General features: G+C 38.5%; 1 protein-coding gene across 2 annotated transcripts in view; it reads right to left on the reverse strand.

The window, feature by feature from the left end:
- The window catches only part of RNF141 (ring finger protein 141), a 37,043-nt gene extending 11,539 nt beyond the window's left edge, over positions 1 to 25,504 (reverse strand). Inside the window, exons 1-4 of one of the 2 annotated variants that reach the window (XM_005689691.3) lie at positions 24,894 to 25,235; positions 14,416 to 14,607; positions 11,769 to 11,877; positions 3,178 to 3,359 (exon numbers count right to left, since the gene is read on the reverse strand). In XM_005689691.3, the coding sequence (XP_005689748.1) occupies positions 3,178 to 3,359; positions 11,769 to 11,877; positions 14,416 to 14,558 (434 nt within the window). In that variant the 5' untranslated portion in view covers positions 14,559 to 14,607; positions 24,894 to 25,235. The other variant, XM_005689690.3, reaches the window with a different exon arrangement.

Here is a 26,124-nt window from a genome sequence, read left to right on the forward strand (position 1 = left end):
GCTCAAAAGACATGAGCTTGAGAAAACTGCGGGAGACAGTGGGTAGGGAAGCCTGGCATGCTACAGTTCAAGGGGTCGCAAAGAGACACAATGCAGCGACTGAACAACAACAAGTTACTATGTGTTGTGCCAGATCCAAAAGAACTGGGGTCTCTGCCCTTGAGGAGCTTACAGTTTATGTCTAAGTATGTGGACTTGGTTGTCAGTAGCAAAGAATATAACTGAATCCATAAAGAGTGACAGACAGGGTTTTGAAGGTTAGAGTTTAAAACTGAGGAGCAGAGGGCCACAAAGAACAGCATTCTGGATGGAGGTAAAAGAAAGAACAGGAGATACAGAAGCAGCCAATGGAAGCCGTGCTATGTTCACTTCATTTTTTTGCTACCTTCCTAGCAGTACAGTTACCAGAAGGAGGAGGGAGAAAGTCTTGCTGTTTGTCCTTATTAGACCACTTGTAGAATGGAGAATTCAGTTTTCTGTCCCCCTACTCTGAAAAACAAATTCACAGATAAAAGATCATCCAGAAAAGCCTCTGGGATATAGAAGAGACCAATATAAACAAAGGCTGAAGAAACTGGGGAGGTTTATCCTGGAGAACAAAAGGCTCAGTGAAAATTTGAGTAGTGTGTTCAAGTCTTTGACGACTGAGAGAGAACAGACTTGTGTGGTGGAATTCCAGAGGGTACCGTCACTGAAATTAGTAGAAAACAGTAATAATTAGTAACAATGATAGTTAATTTTTATAGATATATATTTTTATGAGCCAGGCACTGTTCCAAGTATTTTACATATACTAACTCACTTAACTCTCTCAAGAGTCCTATGAAGTAGACCATATTACTGTCATTTTCTTTTAAAAGATGAGGATACTGAGTAAAGAGAGGTTTAATAACTTGTCCAAAGTGACACAGTCAGGAGTAAACCCAGGATTTCAACACAGGCAATTTGGTTCTAGAATCTGTGCTGTGCTGCCTTAGGAGAGCCAGATTTTGCTCTAAGGAAAATTATGCAAAAGGGAAAATTACACAGTGATTAAAGCCATTTGTGTATCAAAAAGCTTGTCTTTCTGAGGCAGTGAGTCCCACACAACTGCAGGTGTTCATGTTCAAGCTGGACTACCTCTTGGCTAAATATGGTAAGTCTTGCTACGCAAAGTGCTATCCATGGGTGAGCAGTAGTGACAACACCTGAGGGCTTGATAGAATCTCAAGCTTTTTCTCAAAACCACTGAATATCAAAGTTTAAGAAGCACTGTAGTACAGGATCTTCATGCACCAGGGAGTACTAATGCAGAGGTTAGGAGCATGGCTATATTGCCAGACAGGCCTGAATGTGAATCTCCACTAGACCAGTTTCTAGCCATGTCATTCATTTGTCTAAACCTCAAGTTGCTACATCTGCAATGAACCAATATTTGTATTCCCCTGGGATTGCTGTGACTTAATGGGTTTATAAAAAGGGCTTCCCTGGTGGCTCAGATGGTAAAGAATCCGCCTGCAATGCAGGAGAGCTGGGTTCGATCCCTGGTTTGGGAAGATTCCCTGGAGAAGGGCATGGCAACCCACTCCAGTACTCGTGCTGGATAATTCCCATGGGAAGAGCAGCCTGGAAGGCTACAGTCCATGCGGTCACTAAGAATTGAACACAACTGAGCGATTAAGCACAGAGCACAATGAGTTTATACATGTAAAGCACTCCTCACAATGCCTAATACCCTATAAGTACTTAGTAAATATAAAATACTACTAGAAATAGGTACCAGATATAAGACTGAATCAAATAAATACCTCTCAAGATCCCACTCAATCTGAAAAGCTCTTTTTCCTATGAACTAAATATATCAGGGTATAAAAAAAACAAAACCCCAGAATATACAAAGGCAAGCAGCAGCCCTAACCTACCAATTACGCATTGAGTTTCCCAGTCTAGAGGGCACATGAAAAAGGAGAACATTCTTACCTTCCTCATTAAGATGACTGCAATAAGAAAAAAGTATTACTTTCATTTTCTACCACAGAGCCTAGTAAATACTATTTACTATTAAATGCTATTTTCAACTTTCAAAATACTTAAAAAAAAAAATCACCGTTTTGAAGAGGGAAGGAATGAAAAACAAAATCAGATGTCTGTCTTTGAAAGATTAACTTAACAAAATACAGGAAAGATAAGCCTAAATGCTACCTAAAATACTCTAAAACTCATTTGGCATTTCATCAGTAACACTTGTACAGCCCAAGCCTAGAAAACCAAACAATCCTATTAAAGACAAACAGGAAAGAATAATTTAAAATACAATTTTACTACAACATAGTATTTGGAAACCAGCTGGTTAAGAATGGATCAGAAAATGCAACTGTAAATGGAGCAATAAAAATGAAGTTCTTGTTAAGCATATTCTTAACTCTAAGGTAGAAGATGCTGTCAATACTGATTTGTGCTGTCTACCCTGTATGACAATAAGACAGGATGTCAACATGTCTAGACCCACGTAAGCCTTTTTCCAGTGAGGCATTCACAAATTTAAATTATGGTCATGGCTGTCAAATGGCAACAGGTGGGTGCATTCACATGCCAAAAGCATTATGGAGAAGGAAAAGAAAGTTTAGATAAAACAATAATATATTAGGCCTGAGTAAACAAGCACCATCACAGAAAATGCTGGCTGACCTCATTTCCTTCTGGTAACTCAGTACATGCAATATGTGCACCAATTACCTGTCCATTCCAGAATGGACTGCCAAGTCCTGGAGCCAATATTTACAACAGTAATGCTCCAATCAGTCAGATACCTTTAAGAAAAACTGAATGGTTTTACCAGATTCTTGGACCTAATTCCTTGAAGGGCTTTGATTGTCTAAGATCCTAAATGCGTATTACAAGAGAGTATTAACTATATACCTTGTCATTAAATGCAAGCAGGTTGAGTAGATTCACGGAAAGTGGGTTGACAGAAACATTACCTGGTGTGAACCACTTTAGTTTTTCTTTAATGTGGCACTCTAACAATGTCCTGAAACACAGAATAGTCCAAAAGCAGATCTGGGATATAATACCATCTGAGACAAAAAGTAATGTGATTTAAGAAGTCACAGAGGCCATTAGCAAAAATATTACTGTGATATTCAGCAGTTTGCATGTTGGAAAAGAAGAGAAACATGGCATTTATGCACTGCATACCTTCCCATCCAAAGACTAGCCTGACAAGATGTTACAGATGCTGAGTTTTCATCTGGGTCTTCAGAGGTGGAGCTCTGTGCCAATACTCCTGCTGCTTGACTTGTGATGTCTTTATAAAGCTGGATAAACTGGTACAAATTCATGATCCGTGATGCTTCCACAATGCCACTGCTTTTGTTAATCTAAAAATACAAAGAAAATGAAAAAAAAAAAAAAAAAACAAGTTGATAATCTTTCTGACTGATTTTTTCCCAAAAGTGGAAATATTTAGTCACCTAGGAAACAAAGTTTGCAAATTACCTAACAAGAGAGCAATAGTCTGAGCAAATGAATAATATCACTTCCTCTACGTTTGCAGGGTTCAAAATACACAGTATTTTCTCATGTGATAGTCAAAACAACCTGTAGGGTTGATTAGGCATCAACTTGTTTAGTAGTGGAGGTCAGGCAATTTTCCCAGACTTAAAAAATGAATTTTAGAGATAAATCCTTTTAATTTATTTAAAGAATTTCTTAAAGATTTATTTGAATCCAACAACCACTTGCCATTCTACTATAACTGAAAGAGATTAGTTTCTTGAATATCTTAAGTTCTATTACATACCAACACTTACAAACTGAAGCAAGAAAACTACAATAAAGTAAATCCTAACAAAAAGTGGTTGAATTTTTCCCAGAAAGTCATTTTGAACTTTAACGTGAAGTAGAATCATTGGCCTACAGGTTGTAACTCTCCCCACTCTAGCTTACATTCTTTTTCTTGACCTCATATTGCACTTTTGATGTCTTTTTTCTTAAAATCTATTTTTAATTGCAAGATAACTGCTTTACATCTAGCTTCTATTCTTTCTAAAATACTCGTTTATTTTCTTTTTGGCTGTGCTGGTCTTCACCGCTGCCCGGGCTTCTCTACTGGTGGCGAGCAGGGGTTACTCTTGAGTTGCAGAGCGTGGGCTCTAGGGTGTGCAGGCTTCAGGAGCTGCAGCTCCTGGGCTCTAGAGCAGAGGCTCAGTAGTCATGGTGCAACAGCTTAGATGCTTTGCAGCACGTGGAACTGTCCCAGATCAGTGATCGAACCCATGTCTCCTGCACTGGCAGGCAGATTTTTTACCACTGAGCGCCCACCAGAGCCCCTAGCTTACATTCTTAATGTGAGGAGGTACTGGGGGCAAGTGTGACATAATAGGTAAGAAGAGACAATATTGCTTTCATCTGTCTCGGGAAATCATGTAGTATGGCATATATTCTCTTTTCAAATGAGCAAAGCCAGAGGATTGAGGGCATCACATTCTTGGATAAAGAACTTGAAGTAATCAGAGACAGATTATAGAGATGTGAAAGATTTCTTGTCAACACAGGAGATACCACAGAAGACAGTGGGAACTATTAAAGGCAATTAAAGTATGAAATCTGTTAAGTGCATATCAAAGTATATGGAATAAACAAAATCAGAAAGCATTTAGAAAGAACTGAATAATAGAGGGAGAGATATAGAGTAGGCCTTAAAATTGTAATTGAAAGTTTTTAAAAGTATTGCTGGAACTGGGGACATGAGAAAGTGAAGTGGTTCGATTATATTAAAAAACATGTTACAGCAACATTTCAATATTTTGAAGAATAACAGTTGTAATTAGCACTTATTGTTTATTACTTGAGAAGATAGTAAGAGAAAAAAGTTGGGAATCAAGTATGAATTAGACTCCATATTGTAAAAATGAAAGAACCATTTCTAATAGAAAATTGATTCAGTTTGGGGAAGGTTAAGAATCTATCTGGAGATACAAATATGTAAGAATCTGTAATAGATTATACATGGGGTAGAGAACAAATAGAATTACAGGTGATAGGAATTTAGGAGGGGTAACAAAAAAAGACTTTCAGAGCTGAGGAAACTGAGCCAGTCTTCCTTCGGAAATGCACAGTTCATTAGAAATTAGGGAACAATTCACATAAATTTAGTATTTAATAGCAAAGCTTATCAAACTGCAATGTTTAAACTGAAGTATAGTTGATGTATAATTATAGGTATAGTGATTCATAATTTCTAAAGGTTATACTCCATTTATAGTTATTATAAAACTATCTACATTCCCTGTATTGTACAATATATCCTTATAGCTTGTTTTACACCTTAGAATTAGTCTTCTTAATCCCCTAGCCTTATATAGCCCCTCCTCTTTTCCTCTTCCCACTGGCAACCAACAGTTTTTTCTTTACATCCATGAGTCTACTTTTTTGTTATATTCACTACAAACTATATTATAATCATAGGATTTACAAAACAATGTTTACCAAGTATCCATTATGTGGGTGTTATAGGTACTATAGGTACTACTGCTCTAGCACTAGTGACACAGTGTATAAAAACCAGATAAAAATCTCTGCCCTCACGAAGATTATTCTATAGGTTGGAGAGACAAAAATATAGATAAGATGGAAATAAGTGTTATGAAGAATATTAAACAGAGGACAGAAAATGCTGAGAGGCTGCAGGGAAGGCCTCACAGAGGTACCATTTAGGAACTAAAGCAGTCCAAGAATGAGTCATGTGGGTATCTGGGGAAAGAACACTCCAGGCTAAGAGAACAGGAAGTGCAAAGGCAGACGTGAACCTGGCCAGTACCATACTGTCTTGATGACTGTAGCTTTGTAGTATAATCTGAAGTCAGGAAAGTTGATTCCTCCAACTCCATTCTTCTTTCTCAAGACTGCTTTGGCTATTTGGGGTCTTTTGTGTTTCCATATGAATTGTGAAATTTTTTGTTCTAGTTCTGTGAAAAATGTCATTGGTAATTTGATAGGGATCACACTGAATCTGTAGACTGCATTTGGTAGTATAGTCATTTTCACAATAGTGATTCTTCCTAGCCAGGAACATGGAATATCTCTCCACCTATTTATGTCATCTTTGATTTCTTTCATTAGTGTCTTTTAATTTTCTGTGTACAGTTTTTTTTGTTTCCTTAGGTAACTTTACTCCTAGATATTTAATTCTTTTGTTGCAATGGTAAATGGGATTGATTCCATAATTTCTCTTTCTGATTTTTCATTGTTAGTACATAGAAATGCAAGTGATTTCTATGTATTGATTTTGTATCCTGCAACTTTGCTAAATTCACTGATTAGCTCTAGTAATTTTCTGATACTATCTTTAGAGTTTTCTATGTATAGTATCAGGTCATCTGCAAACAGTGAGAGCTTTACTTCTCTGATCTGGGTTCCTTTTATTTCTTTTTCTTCTCTGATTGCTGTAGCTAGGACTTCCAGAACTATGTTGAATAACAATGGTGAAAGTGGACACCCTTGTCTTGTTCAAGACAGTATGGTATTGGCACAAAAACAGAAATACAGACCAATAGAACAAGATAGAAAGCCCAGAAATAAACCCATGCACCTATAGGTACCTTATTTTTGACAAAGGAGGCAAGAATATACAATGGGGCAAAAGCAGCCTCTTCAATAAATGGTGTTGGGAAAACTGGACAGCTACATGTAAAAGAATGAAATTAGAAGACTTCCTAACACCATAAACAAATATAAACTCAAAATGGATTAAAGAGCTAAATATTAGACCAGAAACTATAAAACTCTTAGAGGAAAACACAGGCAGAACACTTGATGACATAAATCAAAGCAAGATCCCCTATGACCCATCTCCTAGAGTAATGGAAAAAAAAAAAAGTAAACAAGTGGGACCTGATTAAACTTAAAAGCTTTTGCACAGCAAAGGAAACTATAAGCAAGGTGAAGAAACAACCCTCAGAATGGGAGGAAATAATAGCAAATGAAACAACTGACAAAGGATTAATTTCCAATATATATAAGCAGCTCTCATACAACTCAATACCAGAAAAACAAACAACCCAGTCGAAAAGTGGGAAAAAGACCTAATCAGACATTTCTCCAAAGAACACATACATACATGTGCTAACAAACACATGAAAAGATGCTCAGCATTGCTCATTATTAGAGAAATGCAAATCAAAACTACAATGAGTTATCACCTCACACCAGTCAGAATGGCCATCATCAAAAAGTCTACAAACAATAAATGCTGGAGAGGGTGTGGAGAAAAGGGAACGCTCTTGCACTGTTTGTGGGAATGTAAATTGATATAGCCACTATGGGAGATGGTATGGAGATTCCTTAAAAAACTAGGAATAAAACCACCATATGACCCAGCAATCCCACTCCTAGGAAACCAAAATTGAAAAAGACACATGTATCCCATTGTTCACTGCAGCACTATTTACAATAGCTAGAACATGGAAGCGACCTAGATGTCCATCAACAGATGAATGGATAAAGAAGTCGTGGTACATATACACAATGGAATATTACTCAGCCATAAAAAGTAATGCCTTTGAGTCAGTTCTAATGAGGTGGATGAACCTAGAATCTATTATACAGGGTGAAGTGAGTCAGAAAGAAAGATACATATCGTGTTCTAATGCATATATACGGAATCTATAAGAATGGTCCTGAAGAATTTACTTACAGGGCAATGGAGGAACAGACATTGAGAACAGACTTGTGGACATGGGGAGAGGGGAGGGTGAGATGCATGGAGAGAATAACATGCAACTGACATCACCATGTGTAAAATAGACAGCCAATGGGGATTTGCTGTATGGCTCAGGAAATCAAACAGGAGCTCTGTATCAACCTAGAGGGGTGGGATGGGGAGGGGATGGGAGGGAGGCTCAAAAGGGAGGGGATATATGGATACCTATGGCTGATTCATGTTGAGGTTTGACAGAAAACAACAAAATTCTGTAAGGTAGTTATTCTTCAATAAAAAAAATAAATTAAAAAAAAAAAAAAAAGAAGTGAAGCTGGCAAGAAGCACAGGGTCCAGCAAGGAGCCCAGGGAAGCTGGGACAGAATGAGAGCGGGAAGACTGGTAGAAGGCGAGGTTAGGGAGTGAGGTGGGGCCAAATGTAGAGGGCTTTGCTGATGGCAGCAGTGGCTTTGGCTCTTATCTCAAGTACATGGCGAGCCACTGGATGGTTTTGAGCCAAGGAATATTAAGACCTAATTTCACTTCAGATTATCAGTGGACTAGATTGGTTGTTGATCTGAGACTAGATAGAATGGGGACAAGGGCAGAGAAGCAAGGAGATGAGTTAGAAGGCAACTGGAATAATCCCAGTGAGAAAGGATGGTTGTGAGGAATAAGGTGATAGTAGCAACAATGATAAGAGTTGGTCACATTCTGAATATATTTTTGAAGAGCAACAGGATTCACTTATGCACTGACTGTGGGGTGGGTATAAGAGAAAAAGAGAAGTCAAGATGACTCCAAGGTTTTGGTCTAAGTAACAAGACAGGTGACAATAATATATTTCATGAAGCTTCTAAACAGCCACCTTAGTCCATAATTTTAATTAGCTCATTAATTTTCTAATATTATTTCCACAAATATTCCATTTAAACATTATTTAGATTATTTTTTGTTTAAACTGGTGGAAGAGGGGTTTTCTGTGATTTGTAGCTGATGGCAATTTAAATGACAGAGGAATGAACATTCTAGATGAGGGAACTCAATGAGCAAACAGTGATACAACCTTAAATTAGTTAAGCCTGGTGAGACTGTAGACTGCAAAAGGGGACAATGATAAAACAGAAAAGACAGTTTGGAGCCATATTGCAGAAGGCCTCAAATGCCAGGTTAATGAGTTGAATTTTTTTTTTAACATTTATTTAAATCACTGGGTCTTCACTGCTGTGCACAGCTTTTATTTGTTGTGGTGCACAGGCTTCTTTTTGCAGTGGCTTCTCTTGTTGCAGAGCACCAGCTCTAGGCACACAGGGTTTAGCAGTTGCGGTACAAGGGCTCAGTAGTTGCAGCTGGAGGGCTCCAGAGCACTGGCTCAGGAGCTGTGATGCACAGGTTTAGTTGCTCCGAGGGATGTGGGATCTTCTGGAATCAGGGATCAATCCCGTGTTCCCTGCTTTGGCAGGCAGATTCTTAACCACTGGATCACCAGGGAAGCCTGGGTTGGGACTATTTTGAAACCAAGGAGGAATTGTTGAGGAACTTTAAATAGAAAAGTGATCTGATGAGAGTTGTGCTTTAGAAAGGCTATTCTCATAGCATCACAAATTAGAATTAGGAGAGGAGTCTCAAGGTGCAGAGACTAATCACAGAATCTAAAGTAATCTAGATGAGAAGAAAGAGAGGCTTAAGTATTAGTTACAGTCTCCTTGAGAAGACTTGAGAGTCCCTTGGACTGCAAGGAGATCCAACTAGTCCATTCTAAGGGAGATCAGCCCTGGGTGTTCTTTGGAAGGAATGATGCTAAAGCTGAAACTCCAGTACTTTGGCCACCTCATGCGAAGAGTTGACTCATTAGAAAAGACTCTGATGCTGGGAGGGATTGGGGGCAGGAGGAGAAGGGGAAAACAGAGGATGAGTTGACTGGATGGCATCAGTGACTTGATGGACGTGAGTCTGAGTGAACTCCGGGAGTTGGTGATGGACAGGGAGGCCTGTTGCAATTCATGGGGTCGCAAAGAGTCGGACAAAACTGAGTGACTGAACTGAACTGAACTGAAAGTGTGAACTCTGTCTTACAAATAAACTCAAGTAAAACATAGTAGAGGTAAAACCAAAAAGATCAGCTGGATGGTTACTGTGGAAGAGACAGCAAGAAAAGGAAAAAGAATGTATATTTTTTCAGAAATGACCTTTGTCACTAGTTTTTATAAATTTATCGATGTATCCTCTGAAGTAGACTTTCAAATAGTCCTGAAAGATTATGTGCAGTGTAAACTTAATTTGAATAGATTTTACATGTTTTAAGCCCAGTTCTTCATTTCTTCTTTACCTTATTTCTTTGTAAAGTCAAAGGTTGCAGATTCCCAAAGTTCTTTTGGGGAGTATGCATATTTACAGCACTGCGAAAAACCCCTAATGAATTTAATATAAATATAATCCCCAAAACAAACACAAAATGGAAAAATATGTGGTTGGTATACAATTTTTGAGCCCAGGAGTCAAACTATAAACAATAAAATGTGACTGTGGATCAAATTAATTCAGCATGTATTCTGTTATTTCCAAAGGTGCAGAGATAATACATTCTGTTATTTTAGCATGTATTCTCTTTCTTCTCACCTAGATTACTTAAGATTCTGTGACTAGTATCTGCACCTTCAGACTCCTCTCCTAATTCTAATTTGTGATGCTATGAGAATAACCTTTCTAAAGCACAATTCTCAACAGATCACTTTTCTGTTTAAAATTCCTCAACAATTTGTAACATATTATACACTATATAAAGTTACACTGCTACTCAAACTAGTATATTATCTACTTCTGATGAATAATGTAAAAAATTTTTGAATGATGGTTCTCTGGCAGCTATTATAGTGCTTTTTAAAATTTGGACTTAAAAGAAATCAATAAGCAAATGTTCAATATGGATAGACCCAGTTGAATGGTATTAAATGATACTGTATATTTTCTCTAAACCAACTGTAAACTTGAACAGGTGCCATTCAACTTCAGTCAAGTGTGGAATTAAGATCTTGGTCTTTGCTAATCTAATCCTCTTAAAAGTTCTTTTATTACTTAAATAGATTAGACAGACCTTCAAATTTGAGCAACTAAACAGAATCAATCCTACTACACTTATAGCTTAGTAGAGGCAATAAACCTATTGGGGAAATGTGGCGTATTATTTGGGTAACATTCAGGATCCATGATACAAAAGAAAAAAAAATCTCCTTACCCAGGAATTCTTTATAGATTGATCAGGGGTTGAATTAAGGACATTCATGATTGCCCAACTTATTGTTTATAGGAATATGGATGATTTTATTGTATTTTAGAGCAGAGGCTGGGATAGGAGGAAGCTTAATAAAATTCATTCCTTCATCTTCACCAAAAGTTCACTGGCCTCAAAAAGGTTAAGAACCACCTATTCTAATCTACCCATTAGTGGATAAGGCTTCCTGATACTCTATGACTGCTGCCATCACAGTTTTTTACACAACTGATATACTCATTTACCTTAAATTTAAAGATGAATTAAGAGACACAGTGTGCCTCTTAATTGATGGTGAAAATCCCTTAATTAACTAAAAATAACTTAAAAAAAAAAACCAACCCAAACCCACAATCCACTGTAAAGCTAAAAATTACTTTTAACTCCCCCAACCAAACCAAAAAACCAACCCTTTCTAATGGATTTTAAAATTATCATTTAACAAATAAAACCTAGTGTTTTTTAAAGAAATGATTTCATAAGATACTTTAATTTTTAAGACGTCATCTTAGAGCTATGTAAGGCATCACTTTAGGATTCCACAGTCAGTTAAAATCCAAAAAGAGAGGTACAGGATAAAGCTGAGAGTTTACTACTGCCTTCCTTGAGTATAAAAATTTCTGCTATATGGCAATTATATAACCAGTGAAATTTAGTTAACCTGGAAGAGCCATCAAAATTATTTTACATAGTTTTACAAATAAATATTAATAAAAACTAAATTATAAATATTTCTGCTATATTATAGCATACTAATAAATATGGTTCTAATCACCAAAATAGTTTAAGCTCAGAGCTGGAAGTTTCTATCACTCTTACCTTGGTACAGACCACTCGTACAACCACTTTCCAAAAGGCAGAGGAATCAGACCCAGGTTGTACCTCAAAGAGAAGATGTTTTTCCTGGCCAGAAGCCACTTTAGCAGTTCTGAAAAGAGGCAAACACATTCATTAATTTTATGAAAACTCATGTAAAATAATGGAGCTATGAGACCAGATTCAAGAAAGTTTAAGACAGAGGAGGAAATGTGAAGAAAACACAGAAAGGCAAGTAACAGTAACAGTGATTGTAATAGTTAGATTCTTAAAATACAGGGACAGAAAATGTTTTGACTATACACATACAATTTAATTTACAAAATGGACAGCATAGTGGAATGATGTTTATAAATCTATTTTTTTCAGATCTATATCTCAATGGTCTTTAAATTTCTAATAAAGACATTTAGGAAAAAATGTGTACAAAGAATCAGGTACTTCAAGAAAAAATTTGGCTGGTTTCATTTATACCAATTTTGACTACCACTGCAGATATATATAAAATGTGAAAAAATCTTGCTCTTGGTTGAGTCTTTCCTTAAGGAACAACACATATTTTTATAGATAATTTGAAACTGGACGAAGCAAATGATTTTGAGACATAGAACTTTACTCTCTTCCCCAGCAGAGTCATTCTAATTTACAAAGAAAGAGAATACTAACATAAGAATATAACACTTTTTAGGATAACTCAATATTGTGCATAAGTGTCAATTTAAATCAGTTCAAAGACATATTAAGTATTGCAGCTCCTTTTTATTTTTTAAATCATTACATTTCTCTCTGAACACCAGTGGAGATATGACATTCAGAACTAAGTAACTTTCAGCTAAATAAATTGAGGCCATTGAAAATTAAGCAATGAGCCCTCGGTAACAAAATCAGCCAGTTAAACTAGTACTGCCAGTTGTCAGTTCCATTTTCTGGCTATCAAGTCATGCTTCTTTTATGTAAGTTTAACTATATAACTCTCAGACAGCACTGAATTTGTGAAATGTCTAACTCTGGTCCACGGGAACTGGTTTTAAGAAGCAAATATAGTCAGAAACATTCTGTGCTAAATAAATAAAAGGGAGACACACTATACCACCGTCTCTGTATTACACAGTAAGCTTAGCTTGTGGATGCTTTCACAGGACACATTTTATCCAGTATCTTTAGACCAAAAAACAAAATTTCAAAGGACAGACTAGATTTTTTTGTATATAAGTTCTAAGACTTTAAGGGATGGCAAATGTCATTGATTACTCATTAGAAAGTTGAAACAATAAACTTTATAAAAAAGTATTTCACTTTTATACTATTAAATTCACAATCCAATTTTATTTCCTAGGAATATGTTCTCAAAAGTAATGCCTCAAATGCTACCATTTGTATGATCTCAAAAAAACAAAAACAAAATAAAATGCTAGAGTTTTAAAAACCATGACTACATTTTTATTATAAAAGATCAGACAATAAACAAATACAAACAGAAGTTTATATTCCAACTTAGAAATCCATTCAAGAATTAAGTAGAGATTTAAAGAAAGTGAAAGTTGCTCAGTTGTGTCTGACTCTTTGTGACCCCACGGACTATACAGTTCATGAATTCTCTAGGCCAGAATACTAGAGTGGGTAGCCTTACGTTTCTCCAGGGGATCTTCCCAACCCAGGGATTGAACCCAGGTCTCCCACATTGCAGGCAGATTCTTTACCAGCTGGGCCACAAGGGAAGCCCAAGAAAACTGGAGTGGGTTGCCTATCCCTTATCTAGGGGATCTTCCCGACCTAGGAATTGAACCAGGGTCTCCTGCATTGCAGGTGGATTCTTTTACCAACTGAGCTATCAGAGAAGTCCATCAAAGATTAAAAGATGACCAGAGATTTAAAGATGATAGCTAATTAGAAAACATTTATAAACAAAACATCCTATTCTCCAGTGATGACAAACAAATTGCTACCATAGATGTGTGTATCTGGCAGAATAATGGTTCAGTGGACAAACACAGATTTATTATCTAGATGAACTGGTTGATAGTCAGAAACCTGAAGTGCCCTTTCACTATCCGAGGTGCCTTTCTCTAGGTGACTAATTGGTATATTCTCTTCTGTTATGCACCTTCTTCAGTGCTTTCAAACAAAGGTCAATTTATATGCCTATGATCAAAATTCAATTTTAAGTTCTTTTCATTCTTTTAGTCCATTTCAAAATATGACATATTTTGAAATAGTCACATAGAAAGTCTTACGGAGAAGGCAATGGCACCCCACTCCAGTACTCTTGCCTGGAAAATCCCATGGATGGAGGAGCCTGGAAGGCTGCAGTCCATGGGGTCGCTGAGGGTCGGACATGACTGAGCGACTTCGCTTTCACTTTTTACTTTCATGCATTGGAGAAGGAAATGGCAACCCACTCCAGTGTTCTTGCCTGGAGAATCCCAGGGACGGGGAGCCTGGTGGGCTGCCGTCTGTGGGGTCGCACAGAGTTGGACACGACTGAAGTGACTTAGCAGAAAGTCTTAAGGTATTCAATAAATACTTGCTACCCACTGCTGCTGAAAACACTAAGTCTTACCGATCAATACTTCTGGTTATTTCTCAGACAGTCACAACACTGGGGCATACGTTAGGGAGAAAAAATAAAATGAAGAAGAGCAAGTCTTACACATCATTAAGTTCTGCTACTCTTCCAAGAAATTCTTCATAAGTTAAGGAGCCACTTTCTCGAACCAATGTGACATGTTTCGCTACTTTTTCTGGTAACTTGTTAAGAACCAACTGTGTCTGATCCGAAATTTGCTGTCCCATGATGAGATGATGTCTTATGAAATCCAAAAAGTGTTGCTTCACATAGTTTCTGTCAAATATACATAAAAGTTACTTTTATGTGCAATATAAAAATGGCAATATACCCATCCCTTCAAGAAAATAAAAACAAGAATACTTTTAAGTGAGATCTCAATAAACTTGCATGAGCCTAAGGTGGAATTTAAACAACTATAAAGATTTACAGTTCTATTTTTCTAAAGATCATATAGTTAAATAAGAAAACAATTCATTTTTATTTTATTGGGAGGGTACATTTCTATAATTTTGCCTACTTGGCAACCATTACACACACACAGGCATTTAATTGTATTTAATGGGAAGCTTATTTACCTCATATAATTTTCCTAAAAACATTTCCTGACTGCTCACCACAAGTCAGGCTTCAAACTAAGGGCTTTCTTATACCATCTCATCTATTTTTTCCAATAACCCTAAGAAGTGAGCATTATTATAGCCCTAGTTGACAGATGAGGAAATAGAATTGAGTGACTTATCTAAAGTTAAACGGTTGGTAAATGGTTGAAGTGAACTTTAAACTCATGTTTTTTAGATTCTTGTGCTTTTATTCTTCAGTTCAGTTCAGTTGCTCAGTTGTGTCCAACTCTTTGTGACCCTATGGACTGCAGCACGCCAGGCCTCCTTGTCCATCAACTCCCAGAGTTTACCCAAACTTATGTCCACTGAGTCGGTGATGCCATCCAACCATCTCATCCTCTGTCGTCCCCTTCTCCTCCCACCTTCAATTTTTTCCCAGCATCAGGGTCTTTCCCAATGAGTTGCATCAGGTGGCCAAAGTATTGGAGTTTCAGCTTCAGCATCAGGACTGATCTTTAGGATGGACTGGCTGGATCTCCTTTCAGTCCAAAGGACTCTCAAAAGTCCAACAGCACAGTTCAAAAGCGTCAGTTCTTCAGCGCACAGCTTTCTTTATAGTCCAACTCTCACATCCATACATGACTAGTGGAAAAACCATAGCCTTAACTAGATGAACCCTTTGTTGGCAAAGTAACGTCTCTGCTTTTTAATATGCTGTCTAGGTTGGTCATAACTTTCCTTCCAAGGTTATATTCTTAAACACTATATTTTATGATGTATAATCATGATATAATAGATCAGCTAAATTTTTATTTTAGAATTACTGTATTTATAAATGTGCAACTTAATTCTAATTGTAAAATATATGTAAATTTAACAGATTTTTCAGCTAACTGAACTATCTTACATTTTCTGCTTAGGAAAAAAAAGATAGTGCTTTTGCTTTTTAACTCCTCTAGGAAGAAGCACAAGCTGGAATCAAGATTGCTGGGAGAAATATCAATAACCTCAGATATGCAGATGACACCACCTTTATGGCAGAAAGTGAAGAGGAACTCAAAAGCCTCTTGATGAAAGTGAAAGTGGAGAGTGAAAAAGTTGGCTTAAAGCTCAACATTCAGAAAACGAAGATCATGGCATCTGGTCCCATCACTTCATGGGAAATAGATGGGCAAACAGTGTCAGACTTTATTTTTTTGGGCTCCAAAATCACTGCAGATGGTGACTGCAGCCATGAAATTAAAAGATGCTTACTCCTTGGAAGAAAAATTATGACCAACCTAGATAGCATTCGGAGAAGGCAATGACAGCCCACTCCAGTACTCTTGCTTGGAAAATCCCACGGATGGAGGAGCCTGGTGGGCTACAGTCCATGGGGTTGCTAAGAGTCGGACACCACTGAGCGACTTCACTTTCACTTTTCACTCTCATGCATTGGAGAAGGAAATGGCAACCCACTCCAGTGTTCTTGCCTTGAGAATCCCAGGGACGGGGGAGCCTGGTGGGCTGCCGTCTTTGGGGTCACACAGAGTCGGACACAACTGAAGCAACTTAGCAGCAGCAGCAGCAGACAGCATACTGAAAAGCAGAGACATTACTTTGCCAACAAAGGTCCGTCTAGTCAAGGCTATGGTTTTTCCTGTGGTCATGAATGGATGTGAGAGTTGAACTGTGAGGAAAGAAAGCTGAGTGCCGAAGAATTGATGCTTTTGAACTGTGGTGTTGGAGAAGACTCTTGAGAGTCCCTTGGACTACAAGGAGATCCAACTAGTCCATTCTGAAGGAGATCAGCCCTGGGATTTCTTTGGAAGGAATGATGCTAAAGCTGAAACTCCAGTACTTTGGCCACCTCATGCGAAGAGTTGACTCATTGGAAAAGACTCTGATGCTGGGAGGGTTTGGCAGCAGGAGGAGAAGGGGACGACAGAGGATGAGATGGCTGGATGGCATCACCAATTTGATGGACGTGAGTCCTAGTGAACTCTGGGAGTTGGTGATGGACAAGGAGGCCTGGCGTGCTGTGATTCATGGGGTTGCAAAGAGTCGGACACAACTGAGCGACTGAACTGAACTGAGGTATTTTAAACTTATAATTTATGTTACTTGTTTTCTAAATATAAAGGTGATATTTTAGTTAAAAGGCTAGATTACTAATAACCTACTATCAATGGAGATCAATAAGTTATTGAATTGCCTTAAATTTTAATCACAAAAATTTATTTAGTAATTATTTAAATCTTTAAAGATTCTATGTATCATGGCTAGAGAAGAGTTGGATATGTTCATTCTAGATAGTTTTCTTTCCTTTGGTTAAAACAGAAAGTAAGATAAACTTTTAGTATTTATCTATCCTGATATGTTATATAACTGAAAAAAGAAATCCAATTCAATATATATACCACTACTAATAACAGTAAAATCAACTAGTATTTGTTGACCACTTCTATTGTGTTACAGTCTTCTAGGCACTTTACATGTATTCATAAATTTAGTCATTTAAATCCTCATGATAACCATTTTATAGATGAAGAAACAAGATAGTTAAGGAAACAAGCACAGAGAGGTTAAAGTAACAAAGTCACAAAGCAAGTAAGAGTTTTTAAAAAAATAAAGTTGGAAAGAGAAAAAAGGATTAAAATTAAAAAAATCTAATTGCCCCTCTTTCAAGAAATTCCATTTTATTTACCCATCAAAGACTATCATTTTACCTCACCTGAATTAATACTCATACCATATAAAGCAGGCGAAATAGTAACAATTTATAGCAAAAGTTTTGTCAGGAAATCTGCTCTAACATTTAATTTAAAAAAGTAAATGTTAAAACTAAAATATGAACTACCCAACTTTAAAATATAAAATCATTTACAGTAACAGTTCTCAGTAACCATAAATACCCAAATTTTGTCTTTTGGTATTCAAATCTAGTATATTATATTTGAGGCTTATTCTTTTAGTCACTTTAACTATAGGAAAAGTACAACTGTTCTAAAAAGATAAACTCGACAATTACTGTTTTGAATCTGAGCCTACTTGGCAATGATAAGTATGTATTACAGAGATAAATGAAAGGAAGTTGTTGAGGAAGATCCAAGGCATTAAAAAAAAATCTCTGAAGGCAAAATTACATATTTTAAATATAGCCAAGTGCATTCATAACAACTGTATTCAAAGAGAAACAAAGATTTTAGCCGAGAGGAGATCTTGAGAGTATTCAACATTAGTGACTCCTGGATTTCACAAACTAGTCAAGTCTCAAAGCCCCACGGTGCTGCACATTTGTTTCGACACTGTCCAACAATAAACAAAAAAAATCCCTAAACTGTAACAAAAAATTTAAGAACTTACAACCTAAGAAATAGAAGGATATATTAATACTACTAGAATAAAAGCCCTTCCCAAGAAGGCAGTAATTTCACACTGACATACACTACATACACTAACACTACTGTGCTTATTTTTCTTGTTCTAACCCAAACGTGTGAAAACATCATCAGGAGCCAAAGGTCGTACACCAGTGCTAGGGAGCCACTGTTACACAGCCTTTGAAAAATTAAATTCAATAAGCACCATATCCCCCGCACTGTGCTATGTTCTGGGGTTTCAAAAGTCAGTGCAAGAAATGTGGTTCTTGCCATCATGGAGCTTCTGATACCGTGGGGAAGAAACAGCAATCGCATAATAAATACATAACTATAAAATGATAGGGCTTCCCTCATAGCTCAGTTGGTAAAGAGTCTGCCTGCAATGCAGGAGACCCTGGTTCGACTTCTGGGTCAGGAAGATTCCCTGGAGAAGGGGTAGGCTACCCACTCCAGTATTCTTGGGCTTCCCTTGTGGCTCAGCTGGTAAAGAATCTGCCTGCAATAAGGGAGACCTGGGTTTGATCACTGGGTTGGGAAGATCCCCTGCAGAAGGGAATTCCCACTCCAGTATTCTGGCCTGGAGAATCTCGTGGACTGTATAGTTCATGGGGTCGCAAAAAGTCAGACAGACTGAGCAACTTTCACTTTCACAAAATGGTAAGTGCTAAGCCAAACAAGTATAGGGTACTGAAAGCCTAAAGCCTATAAAACGGGGACTTGACTTAGTCTTGTCAGAGAAGTCCTCGGGCAAACATTTGATCTGCCATCAGTCAGAGTTACCCAGAGAAGAGGGACAGGGGCATGGCAAGGGGAGGACAGTCTAAGCAGAGGCTACAGAAAGTGCCTAACACAGGGAGGAGTATGGCAACTTTGAGGTAATAAAAAAAACTCAAGTTTGACTAAAACCTAGACAGAGGAGAGGGAGATTGCCACCAAGAGAGTGGATGTTGACCATTTTTGTTGATGACAAAGACAAGACTGCATGCCTGTTCAATTTGCGGATGACTAAAACTGGAATGACTAACATCCACAGAATACCAGAATCAAGACTGACAGTGGACACTTATTTTCTGAAAATGAAAAAATTATATCAAATATGACTAACTTGTTCAGGATCTAACCTAAATATGTTTTAAAATGCACATAAAGCACACAGGTAACATATGCTTCGGAGAAGGCAACGGCACCCCACTCCAGTACTCTTGCCTGGAAAATCCCATGGATGGAGGAGCCTGGTAGGCTGCAGTCCATGGGGTCGCTAACAGCTGGACACAACTGAGCGACTTCACTTTCACTTTTTACTTTCATGCATTGGAGAAGGAAATGGCAACCCACTCCAGTGTTCTTGCCTGGAGAATCCCAGGGACAGGGGAGCCGGGTGGGCTGCCGTCTATGGGGTCGCACCGAGTTGGACACGACTGAAGCGACTTAGTAGTAGTAACATATGCTTAAAAGTAATTAAAATATAAATGGTCTGAAGGTTCTAGTCAAATATGGATAAGAAAGATGCTAAAATAATCCTAAATTCTTACTAGAAGCAGATGTCCAGAGCAAGGGCCTAAAATCCCACTATGCTCTGTAATGGTTCCAACACACTGAAATTTGGACAGGGAGGCCTGGCGTGCTGTGATTCATGGGGTCGCAAAGAGTCGGATGCGACTGAGAGGCTGAACTGAAGCAGTCACACTTACTGTTTTAACCAACTAATCAATTAACTTGACTGCATCAGATCTCAGCTGCAGCACTCAGGATCTTTGATTTTCACTGCGGCATGTGGGAACTTTAGTTGCGGCCTGAAGACTCTCAGTTGTAGCGTGTGGGATCTAGTTCCCCAAAACAGCAATTGAACCCAAACCCCCTGCACTGGCAGCAGAGTCTTAGCCACTGGACCACCAGGGAAGTCCTCCAAGCAGCCACACATTCAAAGAGCACAATCATTTGAACATATTTAGGAAAGCACACAACATGTTATGGATCTAGAGAAGGAAACAAAGCAATTTATTTCAGATAATCACGGTTCAGTAACAGGCATGACAGGTTTGTTCAAACTCTCGAAGAGCTTTCATATGGAAGAGGAAGTAACATTTATTTTATATAGTTACACAGACCAGAATGGCCAGTATAAATCAGGCTGATTTCAGGTCAATATAAGGATTTTCTATCATCCACAATCATCCAGAAGGGTTAAAGGCATGTGTGCCTGCTTTCATTGGAAAGGTGGATGTGCTTAAGCAAAAATAAATTCATCTAATTAGTGTTATAGAGAAAATTCTTGCTTGAATGAGAAGTGGAGAAGATGTTCTCTAACCTAATATTTCACTCTCAAAGTGAAAACTTAAATTCTCTCTAGCATTCCTATATTGATTTAATAAAAACTCAATAAAATATTCTAATCAACCAGACTGAAAACTTTACATTATACCTACAATTCTTAACAAATAAAAAATTAAACTTTTGAAATATATGGTCTTAAGATTTCATGTACAACATTAATGGTAATTTAATCAATATGCCCACCAAACAAATAATAAAAAGATCTGGTTGCTCGTTTAATGAATTAGAAAATGGTGCCTTTTAAGAGGTAGAATTGTGGGAGGGAGGTTCCAGAGGGAGGGGACATACGTATACCTATGGTTGATTCATGAAGATGTATGGAAGAAACCAACACAAAATTGTAAAGCAATTATCTTTCAATTAAAAATAAATTTAAAAGTAAAATTAAATTAAAAGAGGTTACATTGTCATTATATGCAGATTTCATGATATTATATATAGAAAACCCTAAAGATTCCACACAAAAACCACTAGTTCTGATAAACAAATTTAGCAAGGTAGCAGGATATAAGATTAGCAAACAGAAATATGTTTTAAAATTGCAGCCCCACTCCCTCCAAAAACAAAAACAAAAACCTTAAACCTGACCAAGGAGCTGAAAAACTTATATGCTCTCAGAACTATAAAGCACTGATAAAAGAAACTAAAGATACATGTATATTTATGGCTGAGTTCCTTCACTGTTCACTGTAAACTACAACAACATTGTTGATCAGCTATACCCCAATACAAAATAAAAAACTAGGAAGTTTAAAAAAAAAACCACTTTGAAACAAATTATCATTTACTAAACAAATTTTATGATTTCATTTAGAAAATTCTGATATAACACATTAGCTGCTACTGATGCTGCTAAGTCACTTCAGTTGTGTCCGACCCTGTGTGACTCCATAGACAGCAGCCTACCAGGCTCCTCTGTCCCTGGGATTCTCCAGGCAAGAACACTGGAGTGGGTTGCCATTTCCTTCTCCAATGCATGCATGCATGCTAAGTCGCTTCAGTCGTGTCCGACTCTGTGCAACCCCATGGACAGTAGCCCAGCAGGCTCCTCCGTCCACAGGATTCTCCAGGCAAGAATACTGGAGTGGGTTGCCATTTCCTTCTTGGCACATTAGCAATCACATATATTTACTCATAAAAGTTTAATTCATTAAAATTATTCCATACAAATACATGCATATATATATATATATAAGTCATAGACATATGACCTTGATTAATAAACATTTGCTAATATATTTAGCAAAAAAAAAAAAAAAAAGAACTACCATATGATCCAGCAATTATACTCCTGGATATATATCCCCTAAAAAAGAAAATGCTAATTTGGAAAGGTACATACACCCCCTATGCTCATGGCAGCATTATTTACAACTGCCAAGATATGAAAGCAACTTAAGTGTCCATCAACAGATGAATAAAGAAGTGGTATGTAGATATACAATGGAACACTACTCAGCCACGAAAAGGAATGAAATCTTGCCATTTGCAGCAACATGGATAGACTTGGAGGGTATTATGCTTAGTGAAATTAGTCAGAGAAAGACAAATACTGTATGGTATCACGTATATGTAGAGCTAAAAAAATAAAACTAGTGAATATAAAAGAAACAGACTCATAGAGAACAAACTAGTGGTTACCAGTGGGGAGAGGGAAAGAGGGAGGGGCAAGATAGGGATAGAGGATTAAATATACAAACTATTGTGTATAAAACAGATAAGCTACGAGGATATACTGTACAACACAGGGAATACAGCCAATATTTTATAACTATAAAATATTATCCCCCCAAAAAAGAAAATGGTCCCTTTTGTTTCTGTATTGTTTTGAATTGGTGTCCTAACTTTGAAGAAAATTTAAAATTTGAAGCAGCATATTAACTCATCTTGTAATCATACTTGGTATCAGGAAACCTGATTATTAACTCCTCAGATTAAAAGGGAAAACTATCTAGAGACTACGGAAAGAGCACGGAACAGTGCCTCTCAACCTGCTTCAGTGGAGAAGGCCCCCAATTCACAGTTCATTTTCAATACCATAAAATGACAAATATCTGAGTCCATCTGAGAATAACAATATGGCTCTGCAATCTAGATGCAATAAAATCACAATCAAGGGTGCATGCATGTTCACAAAACAATCTGCTGAGGCCACCCTCTAGTCACCCCCCACAGGTTTTTCAATGTCCCTCTTTGGTGACTCGGCACATTCTTCTATCACAGCACATATCATCAGTTAGGTCACTTGACCATCCCCCTCTGTGAGCTTCTTGAGGGTAGCAGCTGTGTTCCCTTTTCTGGCAGATATATAAGCACACAATAAATGTGTACCAATGGATATAGTAAATACTGTTGACAGTTTGGGGTTTTTTATTATTCACTTGTTCAGTCATCTACTAGTTGGGAGAGAAACTGAAATAAAAAAAAAACAGAGAAGAAAAAATATAAAATTTACTGTTAATGTTTATGTGAATTGAAAAGTATTCATTATTTGGTATAAGCAAAATACTTCCCATAGATCATGAAACAGCAGTATTGAAGAGGAACTTAATTTGTAAACCACTGGCATACAATTTAGCAAAAGATAAATCTCTCCTCAAGACTTAAAGAACTGACCGCTCTCATGTTATTGTGCCCCTATAATTTAGTCCTTTCAAGCAGGATAACAATGTGCTTTCAAAAAACATTTGAAGGATTTTCTAAATAAAGAATAACTGTTATTTTGAAACTCATAATATCAAGGATTCCAAAAATGCCACATTCCCTAGTGGGTGGTAACTCATACACTTGATCACTTCTTTTTCTAACAAAATGAACTTTTGTAGTTCAAATATTCTTTATAAAGATATAAAAATCACATCATGGGTAACTGGAAAAAAACTTCATGAAAATTTAAACCATATCCATTCATAAAAGGATTAAACAAAGATGAAAACCCTCGAAGTGTAACAAGATGACTAGTTCACAAATACTGAAGTATTTAGAAAACCTCTCTGAAACCTGTTCTCCATGAAATTTTGTACCAGTTTCTTTACTTAAAAAAGAGATATTTATAGTTGAAACTATTTTCACTGCTATTTAGCATCAGTGATGCTAAAAGTACTAAAAACCAAGGTTCCTAAAGATACTATTTATTACTCATTATACTCAAACTCTAGATCATAAACAGATTATCAGCTGTCCTGCAAGACAAGAAATTAAGAGCAGTTATAAAAGACCATACTGAAACACTTAGACTAGTCAGAGACACTAGAGTCTGGAATGCCTGTTACAGACTCAAAGATCTTAATCAGACAAAAATTTTACACAAAGTAAAACTACAAAAGGATAGTACTTGGAGACTGAAAGCATGGATTTCTGGTATCACTAGGGTGTTTACTAGACTTTGGACCTTCTCTGCCTTTTGAGGAAGAGAAAGAGAAAGGAAGTGTGGCATGTGTTTCAATATGAACTAAGAAGGCACAGGTGGTAACACACACCAAATATAAAATGCACTTATACCAAATGACAAAGAATATATTGTGGAAACACACAACCATATTCTGAGGAAAATATTTAGAAGCTGCAGCCAAGCAACATCAGAGGAAAGGAGAAATATTCATACTATTTTTGTGTTCTGAATTCAGAAAGCATCGCTTCTTAGAGGGGAGATGCTTTCCAACACAGAGGCGGCTAATTCAGGATTGATTTTTGGTTCGGGGCCCCTCATGTTCCAGATGAAATTCGGAAAGCATGGAGCTCACGTTATAGCAAGAATGGGCGAGGGAAGATGCAAAAGAATCACTCCATATAGAAGACCTAAGAATTATAAACCATAGGAAGTGTCACGGCCGCTTTATAAATACGACAGAGACAAGAACTGAATAGTCCGGCACCGTGAAACAGGCCAGGGTCAGAATAGAGACGTACACTGAAAGGGGCTGGGATAAATATTAACAATAACAGTAAGCCCACATTCTAACAAGGTAACACGATAAAAATAACAAAGAAATCATTCAAAAGCGACACAAGTTTCCCTTCCAGGAACGATTACTACAATTAGTAGTAAACTTCTGGTCTTTGCCAGGTCTCACGGTAGCTGGTTTGACAAGCTCAGGCCTTTCGGAAGGGGAGCAGCCTAAGCTAGTTTAGAGACAGTGGCCGGATTAAGTAGACGGACTTGGATATTTCTGAGCCATCACCCAGGCAAGGGTTTCTAACATGGGGTGTCCACTGCAGCGGGGGCGCTCAGGTTTCCAGCCTCACCAGTGCGTTAACTCAGCACACCGGCCACCCTCCCACCACCTCCCCTCCTCAAGCGCACCTGCACGCGCAACCAACAGCTACGTCCGCAGGCCGACCGACTGCGCCGGCGGCAATATTCAAAAGCAGGTCCGCGCTCGAGGAGAAAAAGCCTCTCCCAAACGGGGCAAGCCACTTCCACGCCCTGTCACTGAAAACCACCGGGCTAGAGACAGTGCGACCATGGAAGGGCCTCCCAAGCCAGCTCCCCTCCCTAAGCCGAGGCCTAGAAACTGCGGCGGCAGGGCGAGGCTTGACCCCCCACGGAAGCCCGGCCCTGCAGTAGAGGCGTGGCGGGCGTTCCTACTCCCTGTAGGAGGGCTGAGGAGCAGCTGGGAAGGGAACCGGCAACAGGCTAGCGCTGCGGAGCTCACCCCAGGTTCAAGGCATCGCGCTTCCGGGAGCCGCGGCGCCGCCTCAGCCAGCCTCACAGACCCGCAGGCGGCGGCGGCAGCAGCGGCGGCGGCGGCACCAACCACCCGGTCGCACTTCAGTGACGCACAAGTCCCGCCTCCAGCGCGTTGCTTGGAGACGGTGCCCAACCTTCTCCAGAGCTTCGACTAGCTGGCTGCGCTTCTTCTGAGGACCTGCGAGGCCTCGGCCTCGGGGGCCATCCGAGAGGGAATGGTGGCGGCGAAGGCCAGAGGGGGCCGTGCGCTAGAGGCGGCAGCAGAGGCCTCGCCTGGCAGGTTCCTCAAGTCTAAGGCTCCGTGGGGCGGCAGTGGGTGCGGCCTGGCCGACTGCCGCCTCTTCTGGCCCCACTCCCCTAGCGAGAGCCCACCTGGTGACAAAAGGCACTGCGATCCCTGATTTGGCCAATAGTTGAATTCCAAGTCACTACTTATAAGGCCTCCAACCTCCCACTGGTCATAGCTACACAAGTGAAAGTGAAAGTCGCTCAGTTGGTCTGACTCTTTGCAACCCCAATGGACTGCAGCCTGCCAGGCTCCTCTGTCCATGGAAATTCTCCAGGCAAGAATACTGGAGTGGGTAGCCATTGCCTTCTCCAGGGGATCTTGCCAACCCAGGGATGGAATCCAGGTCTCCCGTATTGCAGGTGAATTCTTTACCATCTAAGCCACCAGGGAAACCCATCTCATTTCTTTTGCGTGAAGGGGGCCCATCATGCTCTCCTAGCTAGAATAAGAAGCATTAAAGAGAAATACAGGAAATAACCAGCACAGGGTTCAAACCAGTAAGCCCTAGTAAATGACTATTATTATTTTAAACACACGTTGGCGAGATCATGGCTT

Source organism: Capra hircus, chromosome 15, assembly GCF_001704415.2.
Source record: "Capra hircus breed San Clemente chromosome 15, ASM170441v1, whole genome shotgun sequence".
Lineage (NCBI taxonomy): Eukaryota > Metazoa > Chordata > Mammalia > Artiodactyla > Bovidae > Capra > Capra hircus.